At 36.9% G+C, this 19,382-nt stretch overlaps 2 protein-coding genes across 5 annotated transcripts; one reads left to right on the top strand and one right to left on the bottom strand.

Annotated features, from left to right (window-relative positions):
- Nucleotides 1-46: 46 nt before the first annotated feature.
- Nucleotides 47-2,550, bottom strand: Sras (Ras converting CAAX endopeptidase Sras). Its single transcript, XM_069039727.1, has 5 exons — nucleotides 2,408-2,550; nucleotides 1,342-1,447; nucleotides 981-1,287; nucleotides 860-928; nucleotides 47-814 (listed from the first exon to the last, which is right to left on the bottom strand). Exons 1-5 carry the CDS (start codon nucleotides 2,518-2,520, stop codon nucleotides 546-548), a joined length of 864 nt encoding a protein of 287 aa, XP_068895828.1. The 5' UTR covers nucleotides 2,521-2,550; the 3' UTR covers nucleotides 47-545.
- Nucleotides 2,551-2,637: 87 nt separating this feature from the next.
- Nucleotides 2,638-15,568, top strand: FBXO11 (F-box protein 11). 4 transcript variants are annotated; one of them, XM_069039719.1, is made up of 8 exons: nucleotides 2,638-2,774; nucleotides 4,958-5,224; nucleotides 6,270-6,420; nucleotides 6,480-6,862; nucleotides 7,169-7,393; nucleotides 7,452-7,696; nucleotides 9,388-10,643; nucleotides 13,361-15,568. In XM_069039719.1, exons 1-8 carry the CDS (start codon nucleotides 2,678-2,680, stop codon nucleotides 13,488-13,490), a joined length of 2,754 nt encoding a protein of 917 aa, XP_068895820.1. In that variant the 5' UTR covers nucleotides 2,638-2,677; the 3' UTR covers nucleotides 13,491-15,568. The 4 variants fall into 4 exon arrangements, with proteins under 4 accessions (XP_068895820.1, XP_068895818.1, XP_068895819.1 ...); XM_069039717.1 differs by having other exon boundaries at nucleotides 4,910-5,224; XM_069039718.1 differs by lacking the exon at nucleotides 2,638-2,774 and adding an exon at nucleotides 3,563-3,807.
- Nucleotides 15,569-19,382: the final 3,814 nt, after the last annotated feature.

Here is a 19,382-nt window from a genome sequence, read left to right as displayed (position 1 = left end):
CAATTCCTTTCTAAGAAATATAAACGACTATATGGACAAGAAAGACTTTTTTAAATACAAGAGTTAATTTATTAATCTGAAAAGTTATAAACAGTAAGTCACATACGAACATTTTAAACTGGAGTATGGAGGCCCTAGAAGTTGGTTTACAACTTGCAAAAATACGAAGACGCTAACAACAAACCGCGTCTTCATTTCGTATTTTTAATTCACGTAAACATTTATTCAGACTTATGGATGAAACCACTTTCTTAACCAGTTCTAATAGACTACAGTAATATTTCCAACGTCTTACTAGGTCACCGCAAAGTGGCGAAGTCTCATTAATAATAATTACGCAATAAATTATTCCTAGAGTCAAGATCGTAAAAAAGTTGAGCAAAGTGTTCATATTACAACCGTTTTACACTTTTTTTAAAAAATGCGACACTAATACTAGCGGAGTAATAAGTCATTCAATATTTAACGATTTTTCTAGCATTATATAATACCTGCAAAATGTTAACTAAACCTGATTCAGATATCACCAAGTTATCTCTGATTTGTCAGATTTTGTACCATTGAAAACTGTTGTAGTACCAACTAGGCTCTGTCAACGGATTTAAGAGAAAACACCACGACACAAAACCTACAAAAAACAGACAGACTATAACGATTTTTTTGTTTCTTTTGTATGTGGTGACTTCGACCAAATCTGGGAATCCCATGTGATTGCAGAACGCGTGGACGATAAACGTCGAGGAGAAATGACCAGTTCTGAACAGTAAATAGGCGGAGTACATGCCGAAGATTGTAGTGTAGACGAACTGAAAACCTGTGGGCAGATTAAATGACGTTACTTGAAATTCACCCAACTTACATGCTATTTTCAACGCAGTGTTGAAATCCATTCCGTATTTAATTCTCTCCTGCATGTGGTGGAAGTGTGCTGTAAGACAGTAACGTCAGTGTGACGCTGCAATTGATAAAGAGTCACGAACCAACTCCAAAGAAGAGTGGACAAATGAAGACGGCCGTCAGAGGGGAAAAACACTGAAGAAGGAGCGGCAACATGCAACTCCTGTAGGTGAATTCTTCGGAAAAGGGCGCCACCAAGTGGTTCCTCAACCATATTAAATTTTTGAAATTGTTCATCCAGTACATGGGTTCTACGTACAATTTCAAAATGCCGCTGTGGACCTTCATGGCGATTGGCCCCAAGAACAATATCATTGTTAAAAATAGAGGCATCACGACAGCCTGACACAATCCTTTGGTTTTAAGGCCCAACACTTCGAATAAAGAGATCTAAAAATATTTTTTAACAAGTCCAAAGTACTGTTTTACTAAATACCTACGTACCTTTTCTAGAGTTTTGCTGTTCATACCCACGTAAAGGAAACATGGCGATATGAACAGCATGAAAAACACGCTAATAAATCTTTTCTTTATAGTGGAAGGATGGTCTCTGAAATAAAGAGAGAGGACTTTGATTATTAATTGGCGGCTCTTTTTTATTTTCTACATTCAAGGTATGCTGCAAGCATGATTACCGGTTAAGTCTCTTCAATAATAAATTACGCTAAATCACTTTTGTTTTTATTCCCAAGAAGAACGTTTAGTCCACCACAAATTAAATGTTCCGCTTTCGGATTGAAAGAAGGGGCCTTTCTATTATTCAACACTTGGGTAATTTTTCTAAAGTCTATCTACCTAGTTCTTTTATCGCTTTTTGATCGAGAATTGAAAGAAAGGGCGAAAACATTCCGATGGCAAACATTTTCGTTTTTTTCATCCTCGACAAGTGTGCAAAGAAAGAATTAAGGAATTCATTTATTTGGAAAGAAAACTATTTTTCACAAAAAAATAAATAAATAAATAAATTTAATGTAAGTGACGCCCATTGTATTCTTAATTTGTTGTAACTACAAAAAGCACAAGTAGGTCGCTGAAATGTAAAAAATGTGTTTAAATACATAATTAAATTTGCATCGAATATAGGAATATGAAATAAAAACATTTTGTTTGAAAAACAATGAGTAGTTTTTGTGTTGGGTGAAATGCCAGCAGAACCTCAAGTGGGGGTACCTAAACATTTCATTAATTTCGTATTCCGACAATAAATATTTTTAATTTTTGACGAGAAAATGTCATAAACATGAAAGTTATTCTGTTTTATGATTTTGGGTATTTTGGTTTGTGTTTGTGCGAGGCGAAAAAGTGGGGGTAGTTTGTATTTTTCGTAGCGACATTAAATTTGTCCCTGACTGTACAGTCTAGACTGTCGGGTTCGTGGGATAGCTTACGGGAGTGAGGGTAACTGAGGGGAGTGCGACGTCAGGGGCGCACGTCGCAGCCTGCTGGGTAATTGTCAAGTTGATAAAAAGCGTTCCGCGAGTGACGAAAATTGGTATTGGTAAATTTTTACCTGTTGTGCGGAGACTTCCAAACGTGTAGACTAGCCACATAAGCGACGGACAGCAGCAGGCATAAACCCATGGAAAGGAAACAATTAAAAATTCCATAGAAATCCTGCACCATTCTGACATTTTAACGGTCACGTGAGCTGGAAGGAGCCAGCCTGATTGGTCGTCCTGTTTCGTGGTGTCGGAACGGTAGTGAATATGGCCGCCAGTGCTAGTTCCAGTGTCTCCTTTGTTTAGAGATTGCGTTTGCTGTGGTGCTAGCGGTAGTGAAGATGCCGAGCGCCTCTTTCACGGCCTCCAGGTCGTACGTGAGGAGGTCCCGCAGGAAAGGTGCCAACAGGATCCCCACGCCTTCGAGGACTACGTCTGGTAAGTCGGCCGTCTCGCCTGGAAGTTACTTGATTCGACCCGAATCTGTCGCACGGCGATCCTCCCAGGCTTCAAAACGCTAAAACAGTCCCTATAATGCGACGAGAGCCCAACGGATTGCCGATCGATTTTGAGGGCTCGACGGCGGTTTTGTTTTACCAGGGACGGGCTCGTTTATTTGTCAAAACGGCCGGACAAATGTCAAACACATCTGCATAAAAATAACAGGGCAGCCCACATAACAGATAAACATATACCGACACACAGCAACCCAAATAAGTCGCCGGCCGCACAACTGCAGATAACGATTTTTATCTCTTCTATTTGTAAACATCCGCGAGGGTACGTCGCCTCTCGGCGAGGGTGGTGAAATACACCAGAACAGGAATTCCAACCGAACCAGAGACGGTTTCGTCGACTGTCACGTTGGAGGTGTTCCACGACGTCGGCATCTGGGGGCTCGGCAAGATTACTTATTCACATGGAAAGACCACAAGTCCGATTGGCCATTGGGCACGCGAGATTAGATACACCAGGGTCAATGTCAATTAAAAATAAAGATTCATCGTTCAGAATTCGTAAAGAACCTTGTCTCACCCGTACCTATAAAAATTCCTCGACCTTATCGATTTTTGTCAAGTCCCTAAATTGCCTTTTAATAACGTCTCCCCAGAGTCGTCAAGACAACTTGCTTCACACTGGACTTTTGAACGACTACTCGCAGCAAATATTAACACGCCGTTACGATCTTCAAGATTGGCCCCCCGAATTGCTGAAGATGCCTCAGTGCAAACATGAAACGTCGCTAATTAAAAACAAGGTTTACCTCAAATCAGTCAGTGTTGACACACCGCTGAACCGAAACTCAATTCAGTTTTGATCATCAAATCAGTGTGATTTGTTTAAGTGCAAAAATAATCATCGTTCTTTAAGATGGTTTATTGCTTTGGACAGTCGAAAGTCAGCAGATGCGTTAAATATGTTGTGCAGGCGGGTTTTAAATTTTGCCGATGGATTAGTCTCAAATGCGCTGGTAAGATCTATCGCATCTACCTGTCGGTGTTTCCCCACAAGGAAGGATTTTTTGCAGAGTACTCGTCTTATTTATATTTTTTGCAAACACTTAACCTGTACACAGTCGTGTGAAAGTGTAAATTTCGTTTACGTCTAAAAATACATGTAAGCAAACAAGCAGTTCAAAACAAGTTATACATAGCTGAAGTTCTAATTTTTCTCTCTAAAAACAACTTTTAATAAATCCATTTTGTCGAGGTTGATACGAACAACGAGAAAAATTGTTTCAATGTCGAATTGGACGTTGGGCGTTTACGTCGTTGCCTGTTTTTACAAGCAAGGTACGATTTTTGCAGTTCATGGAATTGGAAAAAACCCAACGAAAATTTACCAATATTCTGATTTGAATGTTCATCTCTGTTTATATTAGTGTGCAAACAATCGATACCAGCATTACTGGTTAGGAAAAAATACACCAGCAACGATGGTATTCTACGGCGTTGGTACTGTTTTCGTTTCTCTCTGAATTTGTTTACCTGGTTTTAACTACCTGCATGGTAGTTTATGATGCAGCCGAAATTATTTGAAAGGAGAGGTTTAAAAATTAAAATGCATACAAATGCACCGTGGTTGAGACAGCTCGAAGGCCTTGTTACCACATATTTTTTTTGCTTTGCAATTTGTTAGCACTAAGCCCAGACGTAGTAGATCATGGTTTGTTTTTTAAATTAATACAAGCGTTTAGTTAACATTAAATTCTGTATTTATTCGTTAAGTAATCTTCTTGAGCAAGTGAGCAAATTTCATGGCTAAAATTCAGCTACCACCGATCTTATCTGTCTTAAACTGAAAGCACATGACGTTTCTGTCAGGTTCAAAGTGCTGTTGCGTTCCACTACTCTGGTTTGCAGCACATCAGGCCAAGAACGACTCTTTATTTGAACAAACCCCAGTTTCGTTTAAATTTCGATGACACCTGCAGTAATGACAGATTTTTTGTTCGACTGTTTTCGTGTTTACAGCTATCGTTTCTTTCAGTGTCTGTCTGTTATGTGGCTGTCATTTTTTAACATTCTCATCCATTTTGCATTTGACTTGACTTTTTCTGAATTGTTTCGCAGCAGAGCCATGTGAACCTTCCTGTCCTGTACCTAACCAAAACATTCCAGCACCTACGGCAGCCGCTCCAGGCTCTGGGGGACCTTCAGCACTGGCCCCTGGGACCAGCGGCGGTGCCATTCCAGCCCATCACTCTCCTTACGACCTACGACGTAAGTCTCCGTCCCACCACGACGGTCCTGGACCCAGCACCAGCGCAGCAACGGCCGGATCGCCCACGTCGCCGGCAACCCCAACAGCACCCGCCCAAGGATACACTTCTGCCATGCTTCCGGCAAGGAAACGTCCTAGACGAACTTGCTCCGCTTCGTTTGAAAGTGAGTCCTGGAGATGACGTAGTTGTTGAAAATTGTGGCGTACGTACCACCATCATGCAAGCAAGAAATAGCTATCGTAGTGCCAATTAGTTTTTATTTTTTTCGTTTTCCATTACGTACGACTACTTAATATTTGACAGGATGTAACTGGATTGTTTTCATTGTAGTATGTGTGGTCAAACCGCACTTTATGCCAAACTCTCGGTCTGCTCGGATTGATTGTTATTCATTATTAAAACCGTGCCAACATTCCGTTTTATTTTATTTTCTCTTTAGCAAAACAGCGTGTCAAAAAAATTTCTCGTCAAAAACTCCATCTCTCACTGTTGGCATGAAGTTTTTTAGAAAATGCTTACGATTGCGTAGAGCCGAGTTTTGTGCTTGCAACAGGAAGGATACCACTATATCAACAATTCCTTTCATTATTAACATGTTACAGTAGATTTGTACCAAAATAAATACGAGTAATGTTTCTAACCTTAATTAGTCGCAAATCTTGCGAATCAAGTTACGACATACATTATTATCTTTGACGATAATTTATAATAACTGGAGTGGTTTGGTTTTATTTATTTTATTGTTTAATGAAAATGCTATACGATACCGTTTTAATATTACCTCATTGTAAGTATTCTTATGTAATTGCATTTATTATGTTTTTTATTTTTATCTGTGGAAATTTTGGATCTGTAAAATTTGTATCTACATTATTTGATTGGTGTTCATTGAATGAATCAAATTCAAAATTAAAAATTGAACATAAATTTAAAAAATAAAATTAATCATTATTGCATTTGCAAGAAGGTGCAAAATTATAAAGAAAAAATTTCAATATGTACATATTGTTAAAACTACAATGAAAGATATTTACCAAAAACAATGATTGTTTAAATTATTTACAAAATTCCAATTGTTGATTAGTTTTAGTTTTTAACTGTCTAATAATATTTTATATTTTAAATGTCATGTTTTATGTCGTCATTTCTATTACGAATTGAATTTCTTTTTTTCCGACAACCAATTTCACATACGTTCTTCATTTTAGATTGTACGAATACAGCCGCTCATTATCTACAGTACGAGCTCCCCGACGAAGTTTTGCTCACGATATTCAATTATTTACTCGAACAAGATCTGTGTCGCGTCAGTCAAGTGTGTAAACGTTTCCAAGCCATCGCCAACGACACCGAAATATGGTACGTCTTTTTTTGTCAGTGGCCTGAAGAGAAACTAATCGTTTTCGAACAATTTGCAGGAAACGTTTATATCAGAGCGTCTACGAATACGATTTGCCGCTGTTCAATCCTGGGCCTTGCGTTTTCCAATTCGTCAGTCCAGAAGAATCAGATTTGGCCAATCCGTGGAAGGAGTCCTTCAGGCAATTGTACCGCGGCATTCACGTCAGACCAGGATACCAAGATTTGACGTTCAAAGGACGAAATCTCGTTTATTTCAACACAATACAAGCAGCACTAGATTATGCCGACGAACGTAGCGGAAGCAACAGCACGACGGGGTCTGTTTCAGGGTCCAGCAGTCACTCGGAAGGCACTAATCAAGGAGCTCTAATTTTTCTACACGCTGGCACTTATCGTGGGGAGTTTCTGGTCATCGATGACTCTGATATTGCTTTAATTGGTTAGTATCACGTAGCCAAACGTCTTGTAAACGTATGTAACTAGTTTGATTTGATTCTCGTCGGGCGAACGATAAATAACGGAAAATAACTGTTCAAGTACGTGTAGTAAACAATTTTAACAGCAGCTGGCAGTATTTCGAGCAAAATGAATTCGAACGAGTTCACTGTGTGAAAGTTACAATGCAAATCAAGAAATTAGCATAACTAATTGTTACAACTAGGCACATTTAAGCAGTGTACAATTTACTGTCTAAATTCCGTTTGATCGTCCGATTTGAAGAATTGTTCATTTGTTTGTGCGGTAGGAGCTGCCCCCGGGAACGTCGCCGAGTCCGTGATCCTCGAAAGAGAATCGGAATCGACTGTGATGTTCGTCGAGGGTGCCAAGAACGCCTATTGCGGTCATCTGACTTTGAAATTTTCCCCGGACGTCACTTCTACAGTACCTCATCACAAACACTATTGCCTCGAAGTGGGCGAAAACTGCAGCCCAACAATAGATCACTGTATTATAAGAAGTACCTCAGTAGGTGAGTGTTTAGATTTTGTTAGCAGTAGTGAATGCTGTTGATGACGTGTCAATTTTAGTCGGTGCTGCCGTTTGTGTTAGTGGTGCCGGTGCTAATCCGGTCATTCGACATTGTGATATAAGTGATTGTGAAAACGTCGGTTTGTACGTGACCGATTTTGCACAAGGTACCTATGAAGATAACGAGATCAGCAGGAATGCTCTGGCCGGTATTTGGGTTAAGAACAATGCTAATCCCATCATGCGTAGGAATCACATACATCACGGTAGAGATGTGGGAATATTCACTTTTGACAGCGGAATGGTGAGTAAAGTTAAAGATCACCTAGATTTTATGTTAAACGAAAATGTAACAAATGCACGAGGAACGTAATAATAATAGCATCAATTAAGAATAACTGTTGGGAGCTTATTAAGTGAATCCCCTTGAAGTTGTTGAAATATACAATGGATTCATAAAAGCTTTTGTTCAATCGTTACAGTCATTGGGCATAAAAGAATTTTAAAATATTGTACTACAACCGCTCTTTTGTGAATGAAGACATTTTTTAATTAATCACTGTATAGTTGTCATCTTTTTCTGTGAAGTTGCTTGACTGTTTGCTGCGATAGTGGAACAATTTTTTTTTCGCGTTGCTTGCGTATATTAAGGAATGTAAAGTCAATACCAAAGAAAATTTCTGTTTGAAATTTTCTCCATAGTTTCATATAAATCTGTGGTTGAGCTGTTTCGAATTTAAAATAGATACATTTACAAACGTGACGATAATTAAATTAAAATTTGCAATTGTGAAAACATGATAATACAGCTTTACAAAGTAAGAAATCGTAGTAATTAAGAGGTGAGAATAAAACAGACAAACAATCGTATCTTAGACCGTTATCAATGAAATAAAAGTAAGCTAAAAGAAATCTACCAAAATCAACCAGAAACTCTTTTGTAACATTAAAAAAAAAAAACAAAAGACGTGACGTGACACGAATGTACCAGCTCGGAATAAAATCGATGCAACAGAGATGAGCTATGTACTCCTCACAGATTTATCGTTGCTGCGCAGCCCCCAAACGTCATATCGTGAAGAAACAAATTACAATAGAAAATAAATGGGTTATTTTCGTAGTTGAGTGGAAAAAACAAACATACAGACAATCGGACAAACATTGTAAATACTTCAAAAATGTCTTCTGTATCGCGTAAATTACCCAATAATTTGTTTAAGTATCGAAATGCACACTCTAATTTTATTTGTACATATGTTATATGTAATATGTATAAATGAGATACTACCATGTCCAGTACGCAGCTAAAACATGAATCAATATTTCTTTTATTTTGATAAAGTCAAGTACCTATTACGAATTTTATTTCTAAAATACTTTGAATTAAAAGTGATTTCATAGCGTTTTTCGGACATAAAAGACAATAGTTGATTTTGTTTAACCAGAAGGTAACGGAAATTGTACAAAAAAAAATAGTTTTAGTGATTATAAAATTGTGTTTGTGGAAGCAGGAAAATCACAGCAGTTGTCCGTGTGCCAGTTAATTCACTGTTTCAAATTGAATAAATGTTTTCGTTCTAGATGATTCCTTTTAATTTTTTAAAATCTCCAGAACAAAGTTCACTAGGTCTGGCTTTAAGTAATCTTCAAAAGACACAAAATTGATAAGTTTCAATTTTTGCAATGAATTTATAAATTATCTGTTCCACTGATGAAATTAAATGAATAACGTAATTATATAATTAACGTATTCATAAATGCTAAAAACAGATTTTGCAATCTGTTGCAACTCAGTCTCCAAGTGAATGTGTAAAATACATATTTCAATAACTAAAGTTTTATAGCATGCTTTGCTTTTTTTCATATTGCTTAAAAGTTAGTTTTTCAGTGCGATTTTAAAAATCGTTAAAACTATACACAATTATAATTTGCTTCGTGAAGACTCCGCATTCATTTCATTTTGAAAATCTGTCCTGAACAATTTACTTTTTGTAGGGTTACTTCGAAGCTAACGACATCCACAACAACCGCATCGCCGGTTTCGAAGTGAAAGCCGGCGCCAACCCGACCGTAGTCCAATGCGAAATCCACCACGGTCAAACTGGAGGTATTTACGTTCACGAGAACGGTCTGGGTCAATTTATAGACAACAAGATCCACTCGAACAACTTCGCGGGCGTCTGGATAACCTCCAACAGCAACCCGACGATCCGTCGAAACGAAATCTACAACGGGCACCAGGGCGGTGTGTACATCTTCGGTGAGGGCCGCGGCTTAATCGAACACAACAACATATACGGCAACGCGCTTGCCGGTATACAAATAAGGACTAATAGCGACCCCATAGTACGCCACAATAAAATCCACCACGGCCAACACGGCGGCATCTACGTCCACGAGAAAGGCCAAGGCCTGATAGAGGAGAACGAGGTGTACGCAAACACGTTGGCGGGCGTGTGGATAACGACGGGCAGCTCGCCGGTCTTGCGGCGTAACCGCATTCACTCGGGCAAACAGGTGGGGGTGTACTTTTACGACAACGGCCACGGAAAGCTCGAAGACAACGACATCTTCAACCATCTGTATTCGGGCGTGCAGATTCGGACCGGCAGCAATCCCGTCATCAGGGGCAACAAGATTTGGGGAGGGCAAAACGGGGGCGTGCTGGTGTACAACGGAGGCTTGGGACTGTTGGAACAGAACGAGATCTTCGACAACGCGATGGCGGGTGTGTGGATCAAGACCGACTCGAATCCGACTCTGAAACGCAACAAAATATTCGACGGTCGCGACGGCGGCATTTGCATCTTCAACGGCGGCAAGGGCATCCTGGAGGAGAACGATATATTCAGAAACGCCCAGGCCGGCGTGTTGATCTCGACTCAGAGCCACCCGATTCTAAGACGCAATCGAATCTTCGACGGTCTAGCTGCCGGGGTGGAAATTACGAATAACGCGACAGCAACTCTCGAATCGAATCAGATTTTCAATAATCGGTTTGGTGGTTTGTGTTTAGCTAGTGGTGTGCAACCGATAGTTCGCGGTAATAAGATTTTCAACAATCAAGATGCTGTGGAGAAGGCTGTGGCGAATGGACAGTGTCTCTATAAGATATCCAGTTACACGTCGTTCCCCATGCACGACTTCTACAGGTGTCAGACGTGTAACACGACAGATCGTAACGCCATCTGCGTTAATTGTATCAAGACGTGTCACGCCGGACACGATGTAGAGTTTATAAGACATGACAGGTGAGTTCAGTTGAGTTTTGGTCACGCACCTCGTACAACTTCACGCAATTAACAAATCGTGATTCAACAGAATAAATTTATTATTTTAAAGAGATGGTTGAAACATTAAGTCCAAACAGTTAAGAGTATCTTACAGTATAAATCAATTTGCATACTTCTTTACGTACGAATACGTCGCACAGTTCTTACAAGCAGGCTATCAAAAATCAAATCATTCACGAATTTAAAATGAGAGAAGAAGTGAGGTCAAGGTTTTTAAAATGAATCACAGATTGTTTAGATTTTTTCGGTGGGTTTTTAACAGTCTAAATCACGTGGTAATACATAGCTCAAAATGTCGTCGGAGACTTAATTTTCATTGTAGTAGGTGTTGGAAACATTTTTTTAATGTTTAATTAAAAAAATCTCAGTACATATTATACAAGAAGGTAATTAAGCTTATTCTGGATTCTGGAAAAAAAGCCTACCTGTCCAAGACCGAATGAATTGGATATTAAAGTTTTACCTCACCCATCCGACTCGTCTTTCGACTAGGACTAAGTCCTGTTCGTCTGCCCCATTTGGGTGATGATGAGCTCCAGCTTTCTCTCCAATGTTTCCTCTTTTGTAATTTGTTCCTCTACAGTTAATATTGTGTTTTATTTTGTCGTTTTATCGTTGGACAGCTGTTGCAAGTGTGTAGTCCAAATGTGATTGTGAATATTGTTGATCCTGATTGTTTCGTTTATTCCTTTCCTGAGATTTTTCTCAAAAAATAGATTAAAACAAACAAAGATAAAACAAATATTAGATAACTATGTGTGACTGGTTGGATTGGTATTAATAATTTAAAATATAAAATAACAATAAATTGGATATTGTCCAGGACATAATTATGTACAGTCGTTGACCAAAATAAAATAGGACAAAGTGTTACCTTAGACAGTTTCACAATTCAAAAATTTGTGTAGTGTAACTGAGGCGTATGTGACTCAGATTACAACTTGATTTGACTTGATGATTGATTTACAAAAAGTTAGGTTGTGTTTTTTCACTTGTCATCTCGTCACTGTCACTTTGTTCAATTGAATGATTCTGAGTTTTTGAAATATTGTCGCATGATGACACTTATCAGAATTGTTTTTTTATTTTTGACACTTTTGTTTCCTAAGAGATGGATTTCGCAAAAATATCGAAATTTACTTTGTCCTATTTTATTTTGGTGAATGACTGTACTTTAAAAAATCAAATCAAATCTGTGATCAGTACTGTTTAAAGAAACATTATTTGTTCATGATTCTTAAGCCAAGTATGTAACGGGCATTAAAAAAATATGATGTGTGCAGGTTGTGTTTTGGTATTTCTTTGAGATATAGGGTCATTCACCGTAGAGTTCCAGCGAAAATGTATTGTTATGCAACACAAAATACCAAAAGCTCAGACATGATTCTCATTTTTGGTGAGAGTCATAAAAACGCTGTTCAACCTGCACATGCTTAGTCCCAAAGATATCCAAATAGGCTTATTTCTAACGTTGATTTCATCCAATATTTTTTCATATAACCTTACATAGAGAACAAAATGTCATTTTGACTTTAAAATGACACTACTTTGATTCCTTACTTGTAAAACGTTAAACATGGTATATAGCAATCTGAGCTTTTAGTATGTTGTGTTGCATAACATTACGTTTTCGCGGGAACTACGGTGAATAACCCTGTATTTTTTTTTAATTTCACATCGAGCCCGCTGTGATCACATCATATTATAATGGTGCGATCAACAATTACTTAGTTTTGATCAAAGAAGTTGGAAGTACACGTTCAGATGCTCTGTATTCTTGGTTGCATATATCTGCTTCAATTTAAATTCGGAAGTTTTTGCCCAAACTCGGCCAAACAGACAACAGCGCTGTATGTCCATTATCAAGGCCCATTATCTGTTATTGAAAACACCATTACGAAAGTACCTAAGATTCAATGATGAATCTTTTATGTTCTGAAGTAAAAACCAAAGTCATAGCCGCCCATTATCCAGGTAATTGTTATTTATCAATGAAGTAATTTGCACCGCTGTTTGTTCGCTGAAGGAATGACATTTAACTTCTACGATTTGAGAGCCAATGTAGCTGAGCCATACCTTAACGGACCACATTTCTTTTTAAAGTTACTAATTCCTATTTCTGATTGTTTTCAACACCAGTATGGTATAAATACTGTACTATCATGTGATGAAATAAAAATGCCACCTAAGTTCAGTGTATTCGCTAAATTCTTTAAAATTTAATGTTTATCCTGTAGTATTTTATTAAGCACATTGTGTAATATTGTGTTTTACAATTTTCACAAGATGATTTTTATTAATACCGTAAAAAGTTATGTTTGAATATTATATATTTTGTTTTTCGTAATTTAGATGTTTTTTTTAAAATCATATGTTATAACTTATAATATACTGTTTGTGGTAAGAGAATAGTTTGGACTTACTGCAGAAGTAAAATGCATTAATAATTTCTTATTAACGTCGTTATTAACATGTTTTTCTGTTCGAAATGTTTGCCTGAAGTTGTATGAACCAATTTTAACACTTGCACAGTAAAAAATAAATACGAGACCACACGTAAATAGTGACAACGTTTCATAATTGCTGTTAAATTAGTCAACAGTTCCGTTTAAATTTGAAAGAAAAAATAATTCACGTCCTTGAGTCCAAAAGTGAAAATTGTGTTTGTTTGGCAGATTTTTCTGCGATTGCGGAGCTGGCACGTTAACGAATCAGTGCCAACTTCAAGGAGAGCCTACCCAAGACACGGACACGCTATACGACTCAGCCGCACCAATGGAATCTCACACGTTAATGGTCAACTAGATGTTGATGCATTTTTTTATTATCTCATCGCCGTACTACTAATTTATTTAATATCCATAAAGAAGAAAAACAAATAAAAAATGTTCAAAACAGTGTTAAAATGTATACCTGCATTCTAATATGATTTATTTTAAGAAGGAAACAAGGTTTTCAGTGTTGTTTTTGCACAAATCCGTGTTCGGTGTATACCTACATAGAACAAGCTTAGCAATATTACTGCACGACTGATCAGTTTACACCATTTAGAGGTAGACAATCAACACAGGCGCTTCCAAATGACCAAAACGTTTTTGTTTTTATTTTTCCTCAATATGAAGATTTAGTTAGCTCGTCGTGCTGTTGCGGAAGTGGTTTACAATTTTACTGTTGTTTTTGATTGTTTTTTTTTTCAACTTCCTCACCAAAGGTAACTTCATCACAATTTTCAAAACGAGAAACTTTTACGTTTGTTTTTTTTTTGTATTTAAAAAGAAAGTGATTCATATGTTAGGTTCTATTGTTGTGTTATGATATTTATAGGAAATGGTAAATTTTATTTTTAAACCATTTTCCCTTCGAATCTCAAAGATGTTAAATTATTAAATAAAAGAAGGATGATGCACCATATTTTATAGCAATACTTTAATTACGATTATTTATTTACAGTTTGGTCAGTGTACAATAATGATTTCTTACAGTTTGCATATAATGATGTTTATATATTATAATAATCCATTAAGATTTGTACAGGTTTACTTGTTAGAATTGAAAATATTGCTGTTTATGTTTAAGTTTATACTTAAGTTAATTACTGTTATTATTATTTTAATTATTTATTTTATTTAGTTTAGTTTTCATACAAGAAGATTCAGCCTGTCACAAAGCTTGCACGTCCCACCGATCCGACGTCGTACTAATCCTGTCATTGCATACGAACCAAACGAGAAATTAATTTATTTTTAAGGTATTTTTGAACACGACAGTTGGAGCAGTCGGTCGTCTGAGTGAGAAAATTTGTGAGTGGCTATAACTTTTTCGTACTTCATATTGTATTAGCGAAGATAGCTTTAAATATATCTGATGTAAATATAAAGGTTGTGCGATCACAGTTGAGATTTAGAGTGTTGTGTGAAAGTTTGAAAAGAGATGTGATGTGTTTATAAAACGAACAGAAAACGTTATTGCATGTGTGACAAATAATGTAAAATATCAGTATTTAAAAAAAGAATTAATTCGGTTTTTAGGAAACTTTAAAAAACTGGTTGTTTGATAGGAATGTGTAAGTTCTGTGTATGTACGTTGTATATAAAATGCAATCGATAATTTAACCGAGAGCTTTCAATATATGATTTCACAGTTTCATAACAGGCCGACCAATGTAATAAACCGAACACGTTTGATCTGGGACGCCTGTACTGTTATATATTGTATAGGTACAATAAATAAAGTGCAGTTTAATTAAAAACTGGTGCCATATTCACATTTACACATTTATCAAGTAGCTAGCTAAAATACCCATAGATAATTAATAATGTAAGACATAGTGTAATTCTTTTTATACCATTTTCTTACGTTGACTGATGTATACATAGATGGTTTAGTGAAACACTTAATTTTAAATTAACTCTTGCCACAACCGGGTGAAGACGCTGGAGATGCAACGACGACTTTGTAAAGGTATTGTGATTTGTAAATGGCAAATATTGTTATGTAAGAAGTTAACTGATAATACGAATTCCATAGTTGTTTTAAGGGAGACTTTCCAATTAATTTTTATTGTTATTTGCGGAATGGGGTTTCATTTCATGTAAAAATCGTCAAAGCTCAGAGTTGTAGAAGATATCAATTTTAACTACTCAAATTGTAAACAGTTCGAAATACAACCCTACTTATATTTATGTTTTGATATGACTGATGTCTGTGTATATCATGTTTGTAACATACTGTCCTTTTCTATAATTATACTAATTCTAAATTTAAGTTAGCATAAGTATTACTTAAGTGTCAGGCTTATAGATCAACTGACGAGGTCTTTTCGTAGATAGCTAGCACTGTATTGTACTGTGTACATTATATAAAAATATATGGCTAATTATTGATTTTGTTTCTCGCACAAAGAACTATTTCCACGTCCATATAAAGCGACGCTACCACTGGAGAACCTTTATATCAACTGCCCTTGCCTAAATGTTTGTACATACATATTTCACGACCGTGTCAAACACGGACATCTTGGACTTTCATTTTTCGGTAAGTTCTCTAGCTTAGTTAATGAAAATCAAACGGACGTGTACTTTACAGTATATTTCAACAAACAATTCTTGTACCTTGACTTTCTGTTAGCTCTGAAAATTATACAATTACATTCTAAAATTTTTCAAAAAATGTGATGTGTAACGATTAGATTTATTTATCTGTAAATTTTGTTTTAAAATTTAACATTCAAATATTGTTTACTAGTAAATGAAAAACAATAATTTTAATGAGAAATTTTCTGTAATAATCATGAATGTGATTAAGCGCTTGTACTTAATAAAATTGTTTAAAAAAAGTCTCTTGATTAGTGATTTCTGAACTTTTTATATTTTTTAATACCTTAAAGTTTGCATTACATTTAGAGCGACTGAATAGAAATATTTCTCACTTATTTAAGAGTTACAAGTCACACAAGTAACATTTTTGATTTCACATTTTCTGAAAACTACTGGAGAAACAAAAACAATTTTAGGTTTTTTACAATGCAGTCATTCCACAAGACAAAACACAACTATGTAATTATTTAAGGTAATTTATCTAGCCCCGTAATAATCAAAATATATCCTGGAGTCATTATTACTCGTCCACTCCATATAAATTAAGTGTAAGTTTTGTTTGGGGGAAATCGGGAAATTTTAATTGAGGTAAGTACTTATGTAGTGTTATATGGTAATTTTACTGTTATATCCTATTGTGTTTCGGTTTTGTTCCGGGTACTCTGTCCGCTCATTGGTCGGTCAATGAGCGGGCTCCGTTTGTGCCGAGTTTGGTCCTAATAGGTGACGCCGGCCGCAATTCGTTCACGCTCTAAACGTGTTCGTTTCGTTCACTCCTCACCTCTCCCTCTACAAAAAAGACTGTGGCTCCGTAAAAGCGAGCTGGACAAAAAGCGAATAGTCTTCTTCCAGACGACCTGCACTTCAAGAAGCGGCTCCCAACCACCTAACCGGCTTTTTCCAGAGTCACTCCGGCGTGGAAGAGGCATCGGGCCACAAATCGACACCGGCCCCGAAGATGGATTCGACAGTTCAACCGCTCCAGAGGGCCGTGGTAACAAATATCAAAATTGCCATTAGTACAATGGCGGACAATAAATTTATGCCGGCCTGTCATTCGCTTGACATCAAAATGTGAAGCTGACCTTATGTCCAACTAACCCCATTTTCGATTTTTGTCATTCTTGTCATCGTGACAGCCATAATCAAAATTAAAACTGGGGAAAGAAGCGTGCACCAGAGAGAAGTGCTACCACAAATCAGTTATGGTGGTGCGTCATGATCTGTAAATTACGAAATGGGTGAAGAAAACGCCAAACAGCTGGAAAACCTTCAGTTTGATAAACTAACCGATGCCTCTTCAATTCCATTAAAAAGATACTCATTGTAAACATTCTATCTGGAAATTATTGAACGCTGTAGCCAGAGTAGGTATTTGCTATTAGAGCCTTGCCACAAAAGAGCCAAGCAGTTCCTGGAAATCTCTACAAGTGCTTTACAAGCATCACATGGATGTTTTGTATTGAACCAATGAGGGGTTTAAGTTTCTCTCATACTTTTCAGCTACAAAATGAAAAATGAGAATGTTTTGCCTTAACGTCAATAGTAATTACAACAAATAAAAATATTTTATTGAACTATAATAAAAAAAATAAGAAATTAAACAAAACAGAACTGGAAAAACTAGTATTTGGTCATTGCACCGTTAGATTGAATGACTTGGCCTATTCGGCTTGGCATGGAGAGGCATAGATTTCAGTGGTAATACCTGCCATGCTTCAGTAATCGCAGTCAGAAGTGCTTCCCTATTTCTAAATATTACCCTTCGCTATCTTATATGTTTCACAAACAAACCCCACATGTTCTCTATCGGATTTAAATCCGGACTGCGACTGGGCCAATCAAGGACGTTTATATTATGATTTTGGAACCATGCTGCTACCCTGTGTGCTGTGTGAACCGAACAATTGTCTGGTTGAAAAATAAAATTATTATTTGCAAAATGTGGTTCCACAGAAGGTAGCGTTTTCAAGTATCCTAATATAAACATCACTAGTTAGCCTCTCCTCTACATGTAGTATTACCCCAGGACTGTCTACCGAAATCCACGCCCACATGTTGACCGAAAAACGTACACTATGTACATTCGACCGAATCCACATATCTTTGATGATAACGGGTATTGGGCTATTGGGTGGCCTATATACCCTTATCCGACTGTTAGGGCACGACTGGAAAGTCTTTTCATCAGAGAAGATTATACGACGCCAAAAGGCATCCTCTCGCGCCAAGTGTAGTAATGCGAAACCAACCCTTGCTTCTCGGTGCCGAGGCGTTAATTTAGTTTTTCTTGCTGCCACATGATTACGCAAGTCACTTGTCTTTATTCGTCGCCGAGCAGTTCTAACGGACCCTGGAAAATTTGTAACTCCGACGGACGCCGATCCACAGTACCATATTGCGTCCAATTGCGAAGAAATGCTTGTACGCCGGTTTTTGAAATACCCAAATGTGCCGCAATTTGCCTACCAGACATGCCACTGTGGGCAAGAGTTACAATTCTCACTTTGTTAAAATTAGAAACGGCTGGCATTGAAAATATGTAATAATGTGTCAAATTGAAAAAAAAATCAAATTTAATTGGCACATCAGTCATAATGACAGTAAAGGGTCGCTTGCATTGACTTTTCTGAAATGTCAAAAATTTGCCGGCCTAAATTTTTTGTCCGCCATAGTACATAGATACACTTAGTGTAATTTTGATTTCACCAACTTAATTCAACAGGTGGTGGTTATTTGGTTTAGGCACAACAACTAATATGTACAGGGTGAGCGAAACTCGATGTCTGAGCTTTATTCATCGATTTTTTTTTTCCCAGAAACATACCTATATTTTGCCATAGGTATTTAAAAAGAGCTAATTTTTCTGAACAAATTTTGTAAAGACAATTTAATTTATACACTAATAAAAATCCCCTAAGCAACGGTGTTTTTGTCACTATGACAGCGAAAAAAGTTTGCCCTAACTTTTCCAGCGACAAAACGGAACCTAACTTTTGAAAGCGTCTGATTGTAGTAGGTCTGCATCTGATTTACCTATTCATTAAATTGTCTTACCGAATTACACTCAAGCTTTTTTTTTTGGGTCGAAGTAAACTTGACATTTATAATTCGAGTTTTGTTGTCTGGTAATTGAACTCAAAAAACGGACAAAAAAAAGCTCTCGTGTAATTATAAGTGAAAAAAATTTGCTATCTTACCGTTAAAAAATTATAAGCAAATATATGAAAAAAATTAAATATGTATGCCAAAATATAGGTGTTTCTGGGAAAAAAAAAATCGATGACGTCATTATTTCAGTTTCCAAATATGGAAAAATATGCAAATTTGGTTTAAAATGGACCTTACTCAATCCCATTTAGGAACTTCTTTTCAGATTTTTTCTATCGTCTTTCCTTTTCTTTTAATAGAGCTGAGATGTCGAATTTCGCTCACCATGTACTAAGTATGTATTTTTGGGTTGGCTAAATAATGAATAGTAGGTACCATGTGATCATAAAAAACGACTACAGTTAACTTGGAACGCCACTGAGATTTTTGAAAATTTAGGCTGAGTGAACGTACCGAGATTTGTCAAAGTTTGTCAACCTCAATATTTAAA

This window comes from Tenebrio molitor, chromosome 2 (assembly GCF_963966145.1).
Source record: "Tenebrio molitor chromosome 2, icTenMoli1.1, whole genome shotgun sequence".
Taxonomy (NCBI): Eukaryota; Metazoa; Arthropoda; class Insecta; order Coleoptera; family Tenebrionidae; genus Tenebrio; species Tenebrio molitor.
This window is presented reverse-complemented; position numbering and strand designations above follow the sequence as displayed.

Bases quoted from the DNA above. Each gene is read 5' to 3' on its own strand.
- Sras (XM_069039727.1), bottom strand. From the start codon at position 2,520: ATGGTGCAGGATTTCTATGGAATTTTTAATTGTTTCCTTTCCATGGGT. The intron at 1,448-2,407 runs GTAAAAATTTAC...TCTTTATTTCAG, and splicing joins TGGAAGTCTCCGCACAACAG to AGACCATCCTTCCACTATAA. The intron at 815-859 runs GTAAGTTGGGTG...ATCTGCCCACAG, and splicing joins CACTGCGTTGAAAATAGCAT to GTTTTCAGTTCGTCTACACT.
- FBXO11 (XM_069039716.1), top strand. From the start codon at position 3,708: ATGGTTTATTGCTTTGGACAGTCGAAAGTCAGCAGATGCGTTAAATAT. The intron at 6,863-7,168 runs GTTAGTATCACG...TTTGTGCGGTAG, and splicing joins CTCTGATATTGCTTTAATTG to GAGCTGCCCCCGGGAACGTC. The intron at 10,644-13,360 runs GTGAGTTCAGTT...TTTGTTTGGCAG, and splicing joins GAGTTTATAAGACATGACAG to ATTTTTCTGCGATTGCGGAG.